The sequence below is a fragment of the Eptatretus burgeri genome, chromosome 11 (assembly GCF_056783735.1).
Source record: "Eptatretus burgeri isolate ZD-2024b chromosome 11, Ebu_testis_v1, whole genome shotgun sequence".
Lineage (NCBI taxonomy): Eukaryota > Metazoa > Chordata > Myxini > Myxiniformes > Myxinidae > Eptatretus > Eptatretus burgeri.
The window spans coordinates 62,127,488-62,146,992 of NC_140971.1; the positions used below are offsets into that span (position 1 = coordinate 62,127,488).

Here is a 19,505-nt window from a genome sequence, read left to right on the forward strand (position 1 = left end):
CCCAATAATTCAGAACAAATCTAAAGCATAACTGATAAGATAATAAAGGAAGGAATGAAATTTCACAATTATACTAAGGGAGGTGATTTTGAATGGTTAAGAAATATATTTGGTGCTTTCGAAGCTAAAATTCTCCAGTATATATTTATAGGTTTAGTAATTGTGCTTGCAATAATATTAGAAGTATCTTGCTTAAAAGCTTTGATATCAATTTGCTGAAAGAAATTGACTGGTTCTGCAATGGTACTTCGAAATGAACCACATGAATATTTTTATGCACAGGATTACGATGATAATTTGGACTATTTTATGGAAGAGGAGATGAAACGATTGAATCAAATCCAAATTCATCCTACCCCCTCCCCTGCACCCAAATCCTCCTTCTCTGCCTCTTAATCGACAGTGTGGACCTCAAACATCTGAGGCCTTCACTGGAACCTCACTGATCTCTCCATACAGGTTGCCACTGATAAATAAACCTGATAAACCAGACATAATCTGCTGAGCAGAAACTTTACTCCTTCAAGACATCTGGCTCCCCAGTATCTTTCTCTGGATACTCCCTCATCTGGTATGATAAACCTGAGACTTATCCTGGTTGCGGAGTTGCTCTCTTCATCAAAAACTCTATTCCTCAGTCTCCATACACTGCCCTCACTCCCCCACACCCACATGAATACCTCGAGCTCCGGCTTCCCCTCCACTCCCACCTCGTGCTTATATGTGTGTTGTATCATCCACCAAACAGTGATTACTCCATTTACATCTCACTTGCTCAAAACATGGACCAACTTATATCCACTCATCCAAATTCTCTCTTCCTCATATTTGGTCACTTCAATTGCCATCATGCCAGTTGGCTGGGTGTGGGTACCTCTCTCACCTGCCATGGCATTTCAGCAAAGGATTTCTGTGACTCAATGGGACTGACACAATCTGCCAACTTCCTGACCAAGTTCTCAGCCCAGCTACATCTCTTCTGGATTTGATTTTGACCAATTTCCCAGAAAATATCTGCTTTCTTAACAATGGATGGAGGTCCTCAATGCCAGACATGAGATCAGAGCCTTCTCCCTAGACATATCATGTGCCTTCAATACAGTCTGGCACCCTGCCCTGCTCACCAAACTCTCTTCCTATGGTATCCAAGGCAATCTCCATTCATGGCTCGCAGATTTCCTCGCTTGTAGCAGTCAACACGTGGCCCTTAATGGATTCTCTCATCCCCTCTTCCTGTCTCGGCTGGAGTTCCTCAAGGCAGTGTTCTCTGCCCTGTTGTTTTTCTGGTTTTCATCAATGATCTCTCCGACTCTCCAGAAAATCCTCTTTATCTCTTTGCTGATGACTTCACCCTCTGCCATCCCTTAGATTGGTAAGCAGCATCCTCTTGAATCTATGCAGATCTGGATAAAATCACAATAATGTCTCTCCGAAAGGACCATCTGGAACCCCCTACCCCCCAATAGACTTTATCAACAATCTTCTTGAAGAAGTCCTGTCATTCAAGCTTTTGGATCTCACTATCTACCATGATCTTCCCTGGGAAAGCCACATTTCCAAGCTGGCCTTGCCGAATGGGCATCCTCTGTTGTGCAAAGTCCTTCCTTGACAAACCTGAGCTTCTGACCACAGACAAAGCTTTCATCCACAGCCTGATGTAGTACTGCTTTCCCCTCTGGGCTGTTGCTCCCACCTCTCACCTTTCTCGGCTTCACGCTGTGGAAACCAAGGCTTTTAGGATCTTTGGTATTCCCACGATTAAGCTGAGCTGTTGGGTCTGTCAATCTCTCACCGGAGGTACTGTAGGTCGGTGATCTTTCTGTCTTCTACTGTCTCCTCTATGGCCTCACCCCCACCCCTTATGCTCCGTCTGTGTTCTGCCCCCCCCCACTCCCTATATTTCCACAGGGCGATCAAGGTCCACCAGCAACCCCTTTCTTGTGAAACTACCAAAATAAAGAATCACTGCTCACATTCACGCTTTCATTCCACTTTTTTCCCCACCTCTGGAACAAACTCCCACACTCTCTTCAATCCCACTCTTCCTTCCAGGTCTTCAAAACTGCTGTTCACCAACATCTTTTATCTTCCCCCACCCAAAATCATGATCTTTTCTTCCCCCATCAATCCACCCCAAACCCACCTCTTTCAAATTACCTGCTTTCCTTCCTGAAAGTCCCTGTAGTGTCCATCTTGTTTACCCCGAGTACCCCTCCCCATTCCACAGATCTCCTCATGTCTCTGTTCTCCACTGGTTTGTGCTTCCCTCTCCCACCCTCATGTATCCTGCTCCCTTTGTTATATGTCCTGTGTGTTATCTCTTTTCCAAGCCTCAGCATTGTATTCAAAATATATTTTTAAATCCCACAAACGGATTATGATTTTGAATGTAATGAGTGATGCGGATATTGGGTAAAATGGATGCAACAGATGAATAAAAGTTGGAAATAATGCCACATTTCATGTTAATGGGACTGATTTTGTTAATTGTAATAGTAATTGATATTAAAATAATCATGCTAACATGATGCATGACCTGATAATGATGAAAATTGTCAATACGTGAACAAGCAACAAATTCGTTAATGAAGGTATGCCATTCCTCGAGGAGATGTATGACCTGCGTAAATTTACATTGAGGATCTTTTAATTGGTGAAACTCTAGTTTGAGTTATCGGCCAACCCATCAAAATACCCTTAGGGGGATGAGAATTACTAAATTACTTACTGAAACAATTGTTCACTTTAAATTGATTGTGCTTTGATTTACAAATGGAATACCTGATCATACTATCTTCTGTTGTGAATAAAACCTGATTTTAAGCTCAAGGATCTGCTGGATGGTTGTGGCAACATCAGCCATTTTTTGGATATTAAAGCTTAACTGCCTGGATGATACTGCAGTTCTGTCTACCAGAGGAGACCTGATTTGGACGAAGAGTTACGTTATGGTGATTTAGGAAATGAATTTACCTTCGGACCTCAAAATAAATTATGACAGAAGTTATTCATCAAAGCAGATGGTAAATTAAATGACCTTCTTGATTGCTATTTTTACACTTCATATTTGTCCTATTAGGACAAAAGGGGAAAATGTGGAAATGTAAACAATTATAATATGAAAATATATTCGCTCTTTTCACTGCAACTGTGAGTGCACATATACGTTCTTCAACTTACTTTAAAATATATCCTTGATCATGGATCATCACATCCTGATGGCTGTTTTATAATGGATAGAAAATAGTGTGATAATTATGACAAATATAATATTTTTTTCTCTTCCAATTAGTTGGCAAGTTGAATTAAATAAAACCCTGTCAAAAGACAGCTGCCTTTGTTCAGGTGCCAGTGAGGCATGAGAATGTTTAATTCTAATTAATGAATGCATGTAATATGCTGAATAACAATTTGCAAGGGAGTAAAACTTTCAGGATCACATAATATTATCATACAGCTTCAAGGTTTCTTGAATACAGGGCATTGTTATTTTGGAATGAAGCATACATTATGCAAGAGTTGTGGAGGGGGGGAGGGGGGGCTGTGAAACAATGCAAATGCTTGATGAAGCTTAACAGTGTGAGGACAAACCACAGGAATTTGCTTCGATATGCTGAAACAAAGTCTTCTTTAACTATCTGGATAATACATCTCTTGTTTACCCCAAAGGCAATACCATGTCCTTGAAAAAGTTATGTTTGTCTCTTATTAGAATGTGACCACCTGGGGTTGGTCAACTCCCTTGCACACGAGCCGATCACCCCTCTATTTACTCTACCCCATATAAGAAACTCTGGATGAAACATCAAGCCAGAGAGATATCACACTGTATTGATTATCTCCTCCATGCGTATGTTATAAAATGATTCAACTCTTACTGTCACTGGTGTAACTTGATCAAGGCTTCTCGTTTTCCACCACACCGGTAGTGAACAGCGAAGATGGATAGTGGAAATACATGTGCCGGAAGTGAATAGAGAATATGGATAGTAGAAATACAAGTGCTGGAAGTGAACAGCGAATGTGTATAGAGAAAATACAATTGCTGGTGGTGACCAGAGAATGTGGATCATAGAAATACAATTGCCGGTGGTGAACAGAGAATGTGGATAGTAGACATACAAGTGCCGGTAGTGAAAAGAGAATGTGGATAGTAGAAATGCAAGTGCCGGTCGTGAAAAGAGAATGTGGATAGCAGACATACAAGTGCCGGTCGTGAAAAGAGAATGTGGATAGTAGACATACAAGTGCTGGTCGTGAAAAGAGAATGTGGATAGTAGACATACAAGTGCTGGTCGTGAAAAGAGAATGTGGATAGTAGACATACAAGTGCTGGTCGTGAAAAGAGAATGTGGATAGTAGACATACAAGTGCTGGTCGTGAAAAGAGAATGTGGATAGCAGACATACAAGTGCTGGTCGTGAAAAGAGAATGTGGATAGCAGACATACAAGTGCTGGTCGTGAAAAGAGAATGTGGATAGCAGACATACAAGTGCTGGTCGTGAAAAGAGAATGTGGATAGTAGACATACAAGTGCTGGTCGTGAAAAGAGAATGTGGATAGCAGACATACAAGTGCTGGTCGTGAAAAGAGAATGTGGATAGTAGACATACAAGTGCTGGTCGTGAAAAGAGAATGTGGATAGTAGACATACAAGTGCTGGTCGTGAAAAGAGAATGTGGATAGCAGACATACAAGTGCTGGTCGTGAAAAGAGAATGTGGATAGCAGACATACAAGTGCTGGTCGTGAAAAGAGAATGTGGATAGTAGACATACAAGTGCTGGTCGTGAAAAGAGAATGTGGATAGTAGACATACAAGTGCTGGTCGTGAAAAGAGAATGTGGATAGCAGACATACAAGTGCTGGTCGTGAAAAGAGAATGTGGATAGCAGACATACAAGTGCTGGTCGTGAAAAGAGAATGTGGATAGTAGACATACAAGTGCTGGTCGTGAAAAGAGAATGTGGATAGCAGACATACAAGTGCTGGTCGTGAAAAGAGAATGTGGATAGTAGACATACAAGTGCTGGTCGTGAAAAGAGAATGTGGATAGCAGACATACAAGTGCTGGTCGTGAAAAGAGAATGTGGATAGTAGACATACAAGTGCTGGTCGTGAAAAGAGAATGTGGATAGCAGACATACAAGTGCTGGTCGTGAAAAGAGAATGTGGATAGCAGACATACAAGTGCTGGTCGTGAAAAGAGAATGTGGATAGTAGACATACAAGTGCTGGTCGTGAAAAGAGAATGTGGATAGTAGACATACAAGTGCTGGTCGTGAAAAGAGAATGTGGATAGTAGACATACAAGTGCTGGTCGTGAAAAGAGAATGTGGATAGCAGACATACAAGTGCTGGTCGTGAAAAGAGAATGTGGATAGCAGACATACAAGTGCTGGTCGTGAAAAGAGAATGTGGATAGCAGACATACAAGTGCTGGTCGTGAAAAGAGAATGTGGATAGCAGACATACAAGTGCTGGTCGTGAAAAGAGAATGTGGATAGCCGACATACAAGTGCTGGTCGTGAAAAGAGAATGTGGATAGCAGACATACAAGTGCTGGTCGTGAAAAGAGAATGTGGATAGTAGACATACAAGTGCTGGTTGGTGACCAGAGAAAAGAGAATGTGGATAGTAGACATACAAGTGCCAGTATTGAACAGAGAATGTGGATAGGAAAAATACAAATGCCGGTAGTGGGCAGAAATGTGGATAGTAGACATACAATTGCAAGTAATGAACAGAGATTGTGGATAGTAGAAGTACAAGTGCCTGCAGTCACCAACCGCAAGTCATAAAACCACTACAAAGCAGCTAAAGAAGAGATTGATGTGGCAATGCGGCCAAAGCCAGAAGACGCAGAATATAAATTTTGAAAGTTTTTGTATTGTTACGTTTTGGGGGTAGATGGAATGATTTAATAAGGAAGTCCAGCACTGTGTTGAGTTGGTTGGTCCGTGGACGACTAGAAGCATCTCGATGGAACTAAGTTAGGAAATCTGTGAGCTTAAGTGTTATGTGTCACCACACAAGGGGTGGTGGAGTGTTAATTAGCCTCGGGAGTAAAAATAAGTCCCCCAGTACGTGATTGCCCTCTGTGATTTTTCCCTGTTTTCTCTATTTCCAGCCAGGCAGTAAAGCTGTAAAACGCATCCCTGACACGACGACAAACAGGAAGCCCCGCCTTCCCGGATTTGGAGGTGAAGAGGCCATGCCCTGGAAGTGGAGGAGATAGAGCACCAGGAGAAGAGGCGAGTGATCGAAGGTGCATTGCATGGGCGAAGGTGCAGGAGAGGCTGCCACATGCCACAGGGGGTTGTGGAAGGCTCCCGTCTGGTTTGGCAGAACACACATACACACACACACACACACACACACACACACACACACACACACACACACACACACACACACACACACACACACTATGCCGGTGTGAGGACCACATGAGGCAGGTGGCGCCTTTGAGGAGAGGAAGGCTGGGACATTTGGAGCCTTTGAGTGGAAAACTGCAAGAGAAGTGCCATTTTGTGCGCGTGTGCCCGGCTACGAGTGACGGCACCATTTTGCCTGCGTGTGCAAGTGCTGGTGGAGGGCCTCCATTCTGGGATTGATGGGAATCAGCTCTGACCCAAGCTGAGTACCAGTGGACTTACTGTCCACTGTTTCTTTTCATTTTGTCACCCTTTGTCTGTATCTGTATCCGTGTGCGAGGTCTCGAATGTATGAGTTATTTATTTATTATTAGTATTGTTACTCCCTTTTACCTCATCGTCTTGTAAATATTTGTGAATGTTCAATAAATGTATTCCTTTTGAAGAAATTGTATTAGTGCAATTGTTGTGGGTTCGCGGATTAAACCCCATGTAACCCTTTTCCGTTATCCTCCTTCCGTCCTTCATCCCGAGTACTCCTTCGCCGGTCACCATACCCTTCAAGCATGTGTTGAAACCTATGTCGATCAACATGTCCACCTCCAAATAATAGGGAACCGCTCAGCCATCCCAGGAGGTTGGTCAGTGTTAAACGCTTGGCTCCGCCAAATTTGGGTCAGGGGGTTAACTTGGGCCGGCCACCCCCATTGCAATATTTTTCGGCTATATATTATTATAATGAAACACATTCTGTTAAATTAAGGAAAATACTGTTATCCCGAAAATTGAAAGTGTTTAAAAACTGATGAAAACCAAACGAGTTTAAGGGGAGGGGGTGGGGAGAAGGGTTTCACTTTTTTTGGGGGGCATGGCATGGAGAGAGAAAAAGGGTGTCCAAAAGTTAAGTGCGGATGCGCAAAATTGCAGACCATGAACACCCAGCCTGCGAGGTTTTACTGTACTTACAACAAAAAAAGCAATTTCCGATGATCCTCAACTTTGTGTCAAAAAGAAGAATTAGCTCTTCTTCCCTTTCCCCAGCAGAACTTCAAAGTGTTTAAGAACTGCGAACAACGAGTCATAATAGATTTTGAGCTGTTTCTTTTCATCTTGGCATTTACAGTGATGGCACCATTTAGAAATAGCAACCAATACAAGCGAATATGGGGGGGGGGGGGGCTCGATACACCTGATCTGCCGGGCATTAAGGATTTCCAACTTTCCCTGCAGGTTCTGAAACAACCAGCACCAAAGCTTCATGGAAACCAATGCTACCGCACCCAACCAACAATGTCGCAGACCATCAATTATCGTAGCACTGCTAAACAAGCCCACACACCTGAGGTAAGGAGTAAACAGGTCCATGCCCAAAGGTACCGGCAGGAGATCCTTGTGGCCGAGTTGTGACGGCACCTCGGAAAGAAGGCCTGTCACGCTGCATCTTCATGCTCGTAGCACGGTCAGTCAGCAGGCCTGATCGCACATGCTTGTCAGTGGGCTGCTCTTCCTTGCCTGCCTCCGTTACTGCACGCTTACGCATACGCCGTCGAATTTGCTCTCCATTTTGTTTGATGATGTTCATTGGTCTCGGGGTCTGTGGGAGAGACATCGATGCGGTTAGGAATTTTCTATGTAAGTGCGGTATGCCCTGTGGTCCAAAAAGAGCATGGAATATATACAGTGCCTTCAGGAAGTATTCACACCGCTTCAATTATTCACATTTTGTTGTGTTAGAGCCTGAATTTAAAATGGATGAAAAAGAGATGGTTTTTGTCACCAATCTACACACAATACCCAACGATGACAAAGTGAAAACATGTTTTTCGAAATTTATTGCAAATTAATGACAAATGAAGAGCTGAAATGTCTGATGTCAATAACTACTCAACCTCTTTCCTATGATACTCCAAATTGACCTCAGGTGTATACAATTTCCTTTGATCATCCTTGATATATCTCTACAACTTGATTGGACATTATGTAGAAAGAAATACATCTTTCGATATAAGGACCCACAGTTGACAGTACATGTCAGAGCATGTTGACAGTGCATGAAACTCTTTCATGAAGTCCAAGGAACTGTCCGTAGAACTCCGAGAGAGAATTGTGAGGAAGCATATATCTCGGGAGGGGTACAAAACAATTTCTAGAGTGTTGAACGTTCCCAAAAACACAGTGATCTCTATCATTAGGAAATAGAAAGAATATGGAATGACCCAGACTCTTCCTCGAGCTGGCAGGCCAACCAACATGAGCAACCAGGCAAGAAGGACCTTGGTCAGGGAGATAGCAAAGAACCAAATGACCACTCTGACAGAACGACAGAGTTCCTTGTCTGAGATGGGAGAACCTGCCGGAAGGACAGCAGTCTCTGCAGCCTTTCACAAACCCAGGCTTTAAGGGAGAGTGGATAGACAGAAGCTGCTCCTGAGAAAAAAAAGCACATGACAGCATGCCTGGAGTTTAATAAAAAGGCATGTGAAAGACTCTGAGAGCAAGAGACAAAAGATTCAGTGGTCTGATGAGATGAAAATTGAACTCTGGCCTGAATGAAAAGCACTATATCTGGTGGAAACTGAGCACAGCTCATCACCAATCTTACACCCTCACTGCTATGAAGCATGGTGGTGGCAGCATCATGCTATGGGGATGCTTCTCAGTGGAAGGGACTGGAAGAATTGTAAGGACAGAGGAAACAAAGGATGGAGCCAAATACAGGAAAATCCTTGAGGAGAACCTGCTTCAGAGTGCAAAAAACTTAAGACTGCGGCGAAGACTTATGTTCCAAGAAGACAATGACCACAAGCATACAGCCAAAGCAACACTGGAATGGCTTCAGTGCAATAACACCAAAGTCCTTGAGTGGCCCAGCCAATTAAGCCCACACTTGAATCCCATTGAGAATCTGTGGAAAGACTTGAAGATTGCTGTTCACTGACACTTCCCATCATACTCGACAAGCTTGAGCAAATCTGCAAGGAAGAATAGGAGAAACTTCCCAAATATACATGTGCAAAGCTGATACAGACATACCCAAGAAAACTTGAAGCTGTAATCTCTGCCAAAGGTGCTTTTACGAAGTATGGACTCAGGTGGCTGAATATTTATTGATGCAAGACATTTCAGCTTTTCATTATTCATTGATCTGTAAAGATTTCTAAAAACATATTTTCAATTTGGCATTATGGAGTATTTTCTGTAGATTGTAGACAATTTTTTTTTCAATTTAATCAATTTTATATTCAGGCTGAAACAACAAAATTTGACAAAAGTCAAGGAGTGTGAATACTTACTGAAGGCACTGTGTGCAGTTCATGGCATAAATGGAAGATAATTTAACCTTCAACATTATCATCAAATATGTCTGCACCGAAGCACACATCAATGATCTTTTGTCGTTCAATGTGAACAAATATACAACACATCAAATAGGAAGCACAACAGCATACTAAATGCCAGGAAGGATCAAGAAAATAAGTGAAACAATTCCCATGTGAAAAGGATATGACTAAATATTTTTTTTTAAGTTGAAACCAAGTTTTTTAAATGAACATTCATCGTAAAACAACCAAAACTAGAGGGGGAGCACTCGGGAGAGTGCAAAACCTCCGCCGCCAATACTGCTGGGTCACTCAAGCGAACCTTATATCTTATTCATTAAATATGATGTCAACAGTGCTGACAGAGTTATAGTTCTTTTCTCCAACATTTTTTTTGGGGGGGGGGGGGAGATTGGAAATCACTTAAAACATGTGGAGATGCAAAAAAAGAAATCGAAATTTTGTTGAAAAAAAAGTTTCAAATTTTTTTTTTCTCCAACAATTTTTTTTGGGGGGGAGGGGGGAGGTTGGAAATCACTTAAAATATGTATAAATGCAAAAAAAAAATTTTCTCGAAAATTTTTTTGGGGGGGGATTGGAAATCACTTAAAACATGTAGAAATGCAAAAAAAAATTATTTTCTCTAAATTTTTGGGGGGGTTGGAAATCACTTAAAACATGTAGAAATGCAAAAAAAAATTCTCAAACAATTTTTTTTGGGGGGGGTTGGAAATCACCTAAAACATGTAGAAATGCAAAAAAAAATTCTCAAACAATTTTTTTGGGGAGGGGGGTTGGAAATCACCTAAAACATGTAGAAATGCAAAAAATAAAAAAATTTCTCTCACAATTTTTTTTTGGGGGGGGGGGACCAAGTCCAAAATTTAATGGCATGAACCTTGGACCATACCTACCCCCCCCCCCCACCAAGTTTCGTCGAAATCCGTCGAGGAGTTTTTTTCCGTAATACTGTTCACAAACAAACAAACAAACAAACAGAAAGGGGTGAAAACAGTAACCTCCATCCATCTTCGAAGATGGCGGAGGTTAACAATTGCAGTTGCCATCATCCTTGTGTCAGACATCAAAAATTTCGAGTAAATATTTGGCTATCCAACTTTATGGACTGAGGATGAAGCATAATTTGCAGATATCTGTGAATTGGAAGAGGGGTTGGAGAAAAACACTTAAATGAGACATGTTCTGTACATCACACCAAAACCAGAATGTACAGTTCTGCACATCACTTCTTTAGTCCAAAACCAGACACACTGTAAGTCACTCATAAACCAGACATACTGCAGGTGACTCATAAACCTGCACGGACCTGTTTCATGGACAGATTGTCGGCGACTAAACTGCCTCCCCCACCAGATTTCCTGGTGAGGAGGGTGTATGGCTATGGACAACCAGCAAGATTAAAATCAAACCCTGTCAAAGGGCAGCGGAGCTCCTTGTGAGCCAAAGGCCATCCATATCTCGTGCTCACCCGTGTCTGTGGACATCCTCCTGCAGTTGGTTAACTTTGTTTTTTGGAGATTGGTGGCAGGATTTGCACTTCAGCCACTGTAAAACCTTTCACTCCGCAAAAAAACAAGAAAAACGCAAAGAAAATGGAAAAATCACTCCGTGGGAGTACCTCCTGTGCAGCTGCCCTTCACAGGGCAGCTCACCGGATGACGGGATTAGGGCAAAGCCTTTGGAGCCCCCACTCTTTGATGATAGGAGGAAAACCACGGGGTAAACTTCCTGGGTCAGTTTGTGGTAGTGTGTGGTACTGAGGTGTCATCCACCAGATGGCGGTCTCATTAGGTTAACCTGAGGCGGCTCCGTCGGGTGGGTATCTGGAATGTTCTAGCCCAAAGAGAGAATTATCACCTGTGCCTGTTATCATCATACCTGGTATTGGCTCAATGGCTCAGGTGGTGGGCTTTGGATCCCAGGGTCATCAGTTCAAATCCCGCTCAGCTATTGAATTAATACCTGGTGGGGAAAACTCGGCCTGTCATCCTTTCGAGGTCGGCAAAATGAGTGCCAGCATGCTGCTATACTGTGTTGGAGTGGCGACCCGTCCAGGATTGTGCCCAATAGCAAAGGAGACTGCTTAAGCAGCACCAACACTCTGCACAGAGTATGGTCCCAATCTCCTCCTCCTCTATTATCATCTGAGCTCAAGCATTTGAACATCAGTATTACCAGCACTCCCTGAACTTCGCAGAACAGACAGTGGTGAGATCATGGCAGGTGGTTACACCTACTATTGGTCTGGTCGCTCTAATGTATACCATGCCCAAGGAGTTCCTGTAGCTCTGTCCAATAAGCTGACTCCAATGATCATTGAGGTAATCCTGGTCAACGAGTGTATTATGAGACAAAGGATTCATCATTCCTTGGGTGTCATTTCCCTGTTCTCTGCAAATGCTCCGACTGAGGCGAGTGATCACCATGAAGGACATATTCTATGCCACGCTCGAGTCTGTGATTGATCAGTGTCCCAGGCAAGATACTCTTCTAGTCTTGAGGAATTTGAATGCATCTACTGGAACGGATAGGAATCGTTATAAGACATGTGTTGGTCCCCATGGTTCTGGAATTGTGAACCAGAATAGCACCAAGTTCCTTGACTTTGCAAGAAGTCATGGATTTAGGGTGGCTGGTTCATGGTTTCAGTTCCCACAGGCTCATTGCTGGACTTGGTATTCAAGGGCTGGTGGTGTGGCAAAGGAGATTGACCATGTGCTTGTTGATGGTCACTGGAGGATGATCCAGAACTATAGGGTATACCAGAGTGCTCATTTCTTCAATACCAACCACAGGCTTGTGGTAGCAACTCTGAAGTTGCAGCTTCAATCCAGGAGAATGTTATCATCCCATGAGGCTGGATATTGGAAAGCTCAAAGATGAGAGGGTAGCTGAGAAATTTGTGAACAGGATTTGTAGGGTCTGGGTGCTTTGGGGAATCCTGAAGTGTTGTGGAGTACCTTCAACACCACCATCCGTGATATTGTCTTGGAACTCACTGGAGGGCGAAGAAGAATTTTGTCTCTCAAGGGACACTGGATACCACTGACCAGAGTTGCGAAGCCAGGCTTAATGGCAGAGCTGAGCTGTTCAGGGAGTTGAGGCAGAAAACTGCACGTGTGCTGAGGGTGTACAAGGAGGCCTATGTGTGAGGAATCTGTGAGGAGGTAAAGCAATGAATGACCTGTGGTCAAGTGAATGTCATCCTGCTTACAGGGGAATTCATGCATTGCGTTCCTCCAAGCCCATCCCTCAGTGTACTGCAGTTAAAGAGGAGGGTGGTGGGCTCTTGACAGAGTCAGAAGTGAAGGCTCGCTGGGCCAGTTACTTTGATAGGCTCTCCCAGGCCCATCCACAGCTGTTGAGTTAGATGTCAGGGGTGTTGCAATCCCTATCGCTGAGCCTCCAATAAACTGTAATCCACCTTCGTTTGTGGAAACACAAGCTGCGGTGAACCACTTGAAATGGAGTAAAGCTCATGGGATCTGTGGCACCCATGGTGAACTTCTCAAAGCTGGTGAAAATGCTGTACTCATGTCATTGCATGCAATTCTGTGCTCTGCCTGGAACACAGGCATCACCCCAACTGACTGGAAGAGGGTCCTTGGTGTCTCTCTCTGGAAAGGGAAGGGTGATCGCCAGGACTGCAACAACTACCGAGGGGTGACGCTGCACTCAGTGCTGGGCAAGGTCTTTGCTCGGATAATTCTTGAGAGGGTTCATCACCATCTGCTGAAGCACCAGCATCCAGAGCAGTCAGGCTTCACACCAAAGAGGTCAATGATTGACCGTATCCATACCCTTTGGGTCCTCACCGAAAGCAGATGAGAATTTCGGCAGGGCTTGATTGCAGCCTATGTTGATCTCTGCAAGGCGTTTGATTCAGTGAATCAGGATGCCCTTTGCATGATTCTTGGTCTTCTTGGGGTGCTACTAAAACTGAACAATCTGATGTCTGAACTACATTCTGGTACTGAGAGTGCTGTGAGATGTGGTGACTTATTTCTGGTTGTTGCTGGAGTTTGTCAGGGGTGTGTAATGGCCCCCACACTTTTCAGCACTTGTATGGAAAGGATTTTGGGGAGGATGTCGGAAAGATCAAGCTGTGGTGCATCGTTTGGTAATGTCAAGATCTCTGACCTTGATTTCGCAGATGAAACAGTCATCTTTGTAGAGACTCTGGATATCCTTTTGGGGGCCCTCGAGGTGCTGAATGAGGAGTCGGAGCCATTGGGATTACGGGTTTCCTGTGTCAGAACTAAGATCCAGGTTTTCAATAACATCTTGGATGCTGCCATCTTGTCAGTACTTGTTTGGGGCGAGGATGTTGAGGTCATGGGGAGATTCTCTTCCCTTAGCAGTGATATTCATGTCTCTGCTGGCTGTGAACCAGAGGTCAATAGACATCTGGGTTTGGCCTGGGGAGCCATGGATTCACTGGATCATGGGATGGCACTGTAGGTACCTATGCAGGATGACGAAGGTCAGAGTCTTCAGGTCCTTGGTGCTTCCAGTCTTGCTCTATGGATGTGAGACTTTGACTCTGACCAGGGATCTGAGATGGAGACTTAATTCCTTTGGAACCAGGTATCTTCGAAGAATCCTTGGCTGTCACTGGTCGGACTTTGTGTCCAATGATCGGTTGCTGAGAAAGACTCAAATGAGATTAGTTACCTGCATAATCCGTGAGAGTCAGCTGTGGCTGTCTGAACATGTGGCTCGTTTTCCTGACGCTGATCCTGCTCACCAGATTCTCTCAGCGAGGGAGCCCCGTGAAAGTCGGCCAATGTGCCGACCACATGCCTCATGGTTGCAACAGATTGATCAGCATCTCAAGGAGATGAGGATGGGCCAGGCATCTGCCTGGGGGATGGCCAGACGAAGGCCCCTGGAGTACCGGCGGAAAGTGGACACAGAGACGTGCTGCTCTGGTGCGTGTTCCCATACCTTACATGACCTGACTCTTAAACCAGCCAAACAGAGCCATGACAGAAGTAAATGGACACCAAAACTTTATTCATTTCATCTGTTTAAAGCAAGTTTTACTCACTGATATGTACTAATATTCAACTCTTTTTTTTCAGAAACAAGTTTCTGGATCTTGTACGACAATTAACTATGCCTCAACCCCAGAGAGCACATGGCCTTTGCGATTTTCAAAGAGGGAGAATTGTTGAACAATCAGAAGGTGGAGTCAGGCAGCATCAGATAGCTCTGAATGTTGGCATTCCAGTTTATTTGGTCAATCGTGTGAATGTGCAACCAGCGAAGGCAAGGAATCCACAGCTTCCCGTTTTGGTCGACCTGAGCCATCAGAAAGGTGTCTTCCAACTGTCAAGTGGTCCAGTGAGAAAATTCCCCGTTGCAAGGCAGCAGATGTTGCAGAGGAGGTCCAAGTTAGCTCAAGAACTGCCATGCGATACCTTCATCAACAGGGCTACTATGGGAGAGCAGCTCGGAGTAAACCTCTTCTTCGACCAGCCAACATTCAAAGGAGAAAGAAGTGGGCTGATGAGATGGCCACCAAATCCTTGGAGTTTTGGCAAACTGTCATTTTTTCATACGAGTCCCAATTTGTTCAATTTTCTGACAGTGGATGCGTATGGACTGGAGACTTCCCAATCAAGAGTTCTCTTTGAACCAATTGCAGCCAACTGTGAAACACGGTGGATTTTCAGTGATGGTGTGGGGAGCAATCTGGAGTGCTGGTCGTTGAGAGCTTGTGGAGTGTGTTTGCAACATCAACTCTATGATGTACATTTCTATCCTTGAGGATGGACTTCTCCCGTCTTCTCCACTGGTCAGATGGTCAAAAGCAACACTCTGTTAATGGAAGATGGAGCTCCATGCCACACTGTAAAAAAGACCAAAGAATGGCAGGACAGAAATGGGATGAAGCAACTTCAATGACCAAGTCAGTCTCTTGAGATGAATCCCATTGAACACCTCTGGGCCATATTGGATCGAGCTGTGCGGAAAAAGTCCAGGAATCCAACATCACGGTCAGAATTCCTCAACCTTTTGTGTGAAGCCTGGGTGGAAATCTCACCACAAGAGAAAATTTCAGAACTCGTTAGTTCTCTCTGCCTGAAAGAGTAAAAACGTTGAAATCTGTAAATGTCAAGTCTACAAAATACTTGTGTATGTATTAAAATGGTTCAAATGTTCTTCAAATGTTAAAAAAACATCGAGTTTATTTACTTCTGTAATGTTTCTGTATACTGTACATCACTCATAAACCAGACATATACTGGATGCCATTTCGAAAAGAGACACATCCTGCATGTGCATCACACCTCAACCCAGGGTGCGATTTGACAGGGGGGTGGGGGAAGGATGGGGGGGAGGATGGGGAGAAGGATGGGGGGAAGGATAGGTGGGGATTTCCCTGGGGGGAGGGGGGGTATAAATTTATCCCCTCCCCCCCCACTCACACAAACAGTGTAAGATCAGCAGGACATCGTGGTAAACATGATTTTTAAAAAATGTAATGGAGTTTTGTTTCCCTGGATCCGGATCATGATGGAAGGCTGTATAAAGTGAATCGGATGGTGTTCCACTTATCCGGTATTATCATCTGACGAAGCTACACATGAAGAAGCACAGCAAATTAGCCAATGGAAATCGACTATGTCATCATCCTTATGTTACTTTATTTCGATCCCATAAAAAAAAAAAATCTTAATCTATCATGTGAATGGTGCATACAGGAAAAAAACAAAAAACACTGAAGAGACAGTAAACATCACTTGCAGCTTTTTAAAAACAACCAGAGAAGAACCAAGTTCAAGATTCACCCTGCGATTTACCCGCTGAGGAAGAAAAAAACACGTCATGAGGAAGGGAGCCCCAGCAGACTGGATTAAGGGGGAACCGACATTAGGCCTAGCTTCGAGCAGGCCGTATTAATCTGGGCTGTGTCGGGCAGAGTCGATTTGAAATTTGGAAGACAAATCGTGTTTGGCTACAGGCTTATGCCAGCGGATTAGAAATCTGTTCCATGTCCTGTTTGCTGTTGGTATGTCCAGTTGTGTGTTCACTTACCAAGCAGCCTGCTAGCGCTTCCCAAGCCAGCCGTTCCTTAACGGTTTTCAATGGAGTGCTTGCTTGAGTGCTTAAATCACTTGATGAGCACTCTCCGAGAAACTTGGTAACCGAACACACCCCAGATTCATTACTTCATGATGAGGATAATCATCTCGACCATCACTTCTTTCATCCATATCGATGAATTTGTCCCTCAAGAGACAGATTTTGACATGACACGTGGAAAGTTTATAGAGGTGATGAGGCAAGTTAAAGGTTAGTGGGAATCGAAAGCAGATTGTTATTTTAGTTATTAATTTTTCCCAAATGTGATTTAAAAACCCTGTAAAAATTCCTTTGTGGGAGGATGGATGAGAAGGGTGGAGGTGTCAGGAGGGAGGGGAAGGGAGGTGGTGGGAGGAGGCAGGGGAAGGGATGGGGTGGAAATCTGGAGAGAGGGTGTCAGGTGAGGTGCGAGGAGGGAGGGGAAAAGGTGGGAGTCCAGAGGGAGGAGTGTGGGAGGAGGAAGAGGGAGGGGTGTGAGGAGGGAGCCGGCATTGCCCAGCGATGGTGGGTTACCCCTGCTATTGGCCATATATTTTAATTTTAATGTCACTTTTCAGCATTATGTCGCTATTGTTATGGATAGCTTTGAAGTTGTAAAAGTTAGAAATAACAAACAAACAAACAAAAACCTACGACGTCTGTCAATTTTATCCCCCCAATGGAAATTTCACAAATCGTACCCTGGCTAAACCATAAACGTACTCCATGTACATCACACATAAACCATGTGACACATATTGCAAGTACATCATGCCGAAATCAGACATGTCCCAATGTAGATAACACTTACAAGTATGAAATACTGTATATCACACTTCAAACATGCATACAATCTCTCACAGTTCAACAAAACCAAAAATCAGCAAACATCGAAAGAATAGAACAAACTTGTGTTGACCACCACATTGTTGAAGCACCTTAGAGTACAAGAAAGAAGGGCATAGTGCTGAGAAGAATTTAAATCATGGGGTAAGGAAAATAAAATCAAATAAATAAATAAACCCCATACAAAGCTCAGCATATCATTCTTCATTAAACCAGCATCATGATATTTCGATTACAAAGGCAGACATCAGAAACAGTGGAACTTGCAACCCACAAGGTCACCATTAATCCCACCCAGGTCCTCCAGGTAATAAGCATATCAGTGTCCCAAAAGCCGGTCTTGCACTGGACCCATCTCACCGAGTGCAGCTTCTGATAGAGGCCGCACGCGTTGCACACGTAACCTCCATCGGCATTCTTTCTCCACAGGGTGGTCGTCGTGGTGAGGCAGTTCACGCAGAAAACCCCCGGTCCTCTGTGGCGCTGTGGAGACGAAAAATTGTGCATTCTGCTTAACAAACAGAGTGCTGTGGACATTGCTCTGCTTGTTTGCAACATCACAGACCACAACCGAGTGGTGACGAGATATTTTAAAAACAATTCCAACTCACTACAGATGTTTCCTTTTCCTAAAGATTTTTACTTACTTCCTGAGATTACTGGAAAATGAACTGCCATGCTCAAGCAATCATTTGAATCATTACATGGTCATCAAATAATGTTTTGTTCAAGTACGAGATGTGAAAAAAGTTTGTGGCCCTTTTCAAAAAGTTTCAGAGCGAAAAACATGACTTCCTCCCCCCATTGACATCGGGAAACTCACCACCGCTGGGAAGACCACATCGCACCGGCAGAAAAAAAATACACAGAAAAAGGACTAACGGCTGTGCCAAAGGTTCACCGGTGCAAGACTATTCCTTCATCATCTGGGGAGAAATTTATTGGCGCTCCGTCCTACAAAAACACATTTTTGCGGACACTTTTCGATTATAAAAATTTAGATCAATAACTATCATTAACTAATAATTTATGCACAATTTGATATTCGATTTTCAGTTTGGAGCCAGTACCATTTTCAAGTTAGCCATTGGACTTTGAGTGAAAACTATTTGGAGTAAAACAAGGAGTTCAGTGCTATGATGGCTAGAATAGCCTTTTGGGTGGTATGAGGAATAGATCTGTGTAAGATGAAAGCTAAATCTTGAAAGGTTTTTGAACTATCGTGTACACAAGCAGAGTTACCAAGATGGATGCCATGGCAACAGAATTCAGCCAATCACAGCCATTATAGAAACAGGTTGAGATAACATCTTGAGGAATAGATATCTACAATATGAAAGCGAGAATTTGAACAGTTTTTGAAATATTGCATTAACAAAAGTACATGGACTGATGATCGGTCAGTTGGACGGAGCACATTTTAATGTCTCCCATGTCTGACCTTGTCAGTGGGTCAGGGGACAAAAGAAAAAAACATTTATAAATAAATCCACATATGCAGCCTATGAGCGAGAGATGACGAGTCCAATGTGTACGACATGCGCAGACAATCATAAAGTATATCAAGTATTTTGATCTGGAATGTATATCTTTGCATAAAAAAATTATGAATTTTTTGCAGGAAAGAAACAACTTTCTTCCTGTCCTAGTCTTGTCTTGTGGTTCATCTGTTAACTTTTGCAAACTCAAAGTCAACAGATGCCAAATGGCTCCCAGTAAAGACTGGGACTGCACATATATATATATATATATATATATATATATATATATATATATATATATATATATATATATATATATATATATATATATATATATATATATATATATATATATATATATATATACCACAACATGGCCAAAAGTATGT

The 19,505-nt window shown here is 43.2% G+C and overlaps 1 protein-coding gene across 3 annotated transcripts in view; it reads right to left on the minus strand.

Annotated features, from left to right (window-relative positions):
* The window catches only part of LOC147017213 (zinc finger transcription factor Trps1-like), a 114,989-nt gene that overhangs the window by 52,989 nt on the left and 42,495 nt on the right, over positions 1–19,505 (minus strand). For all 3 annotated transcript variants that reach the window (XM_085846661.1, XM_085846663.1, XM_085846662.1), the window contains exons 5-6: positions 17,996–18,118; positions 7,717–7,971 (exon numbers count right to left, since the gene is read on the minus strand). In XM_085846661.1, coding sequence (XP_085702787.1) covers positions 7,717–7,971; positions 17,996–18,118 — 378 coding nt within the window. The remainder of the gene's footprint in view (positions 1–7,716; positions 7,972–17,995; positions 18,119–19,505) is intronic.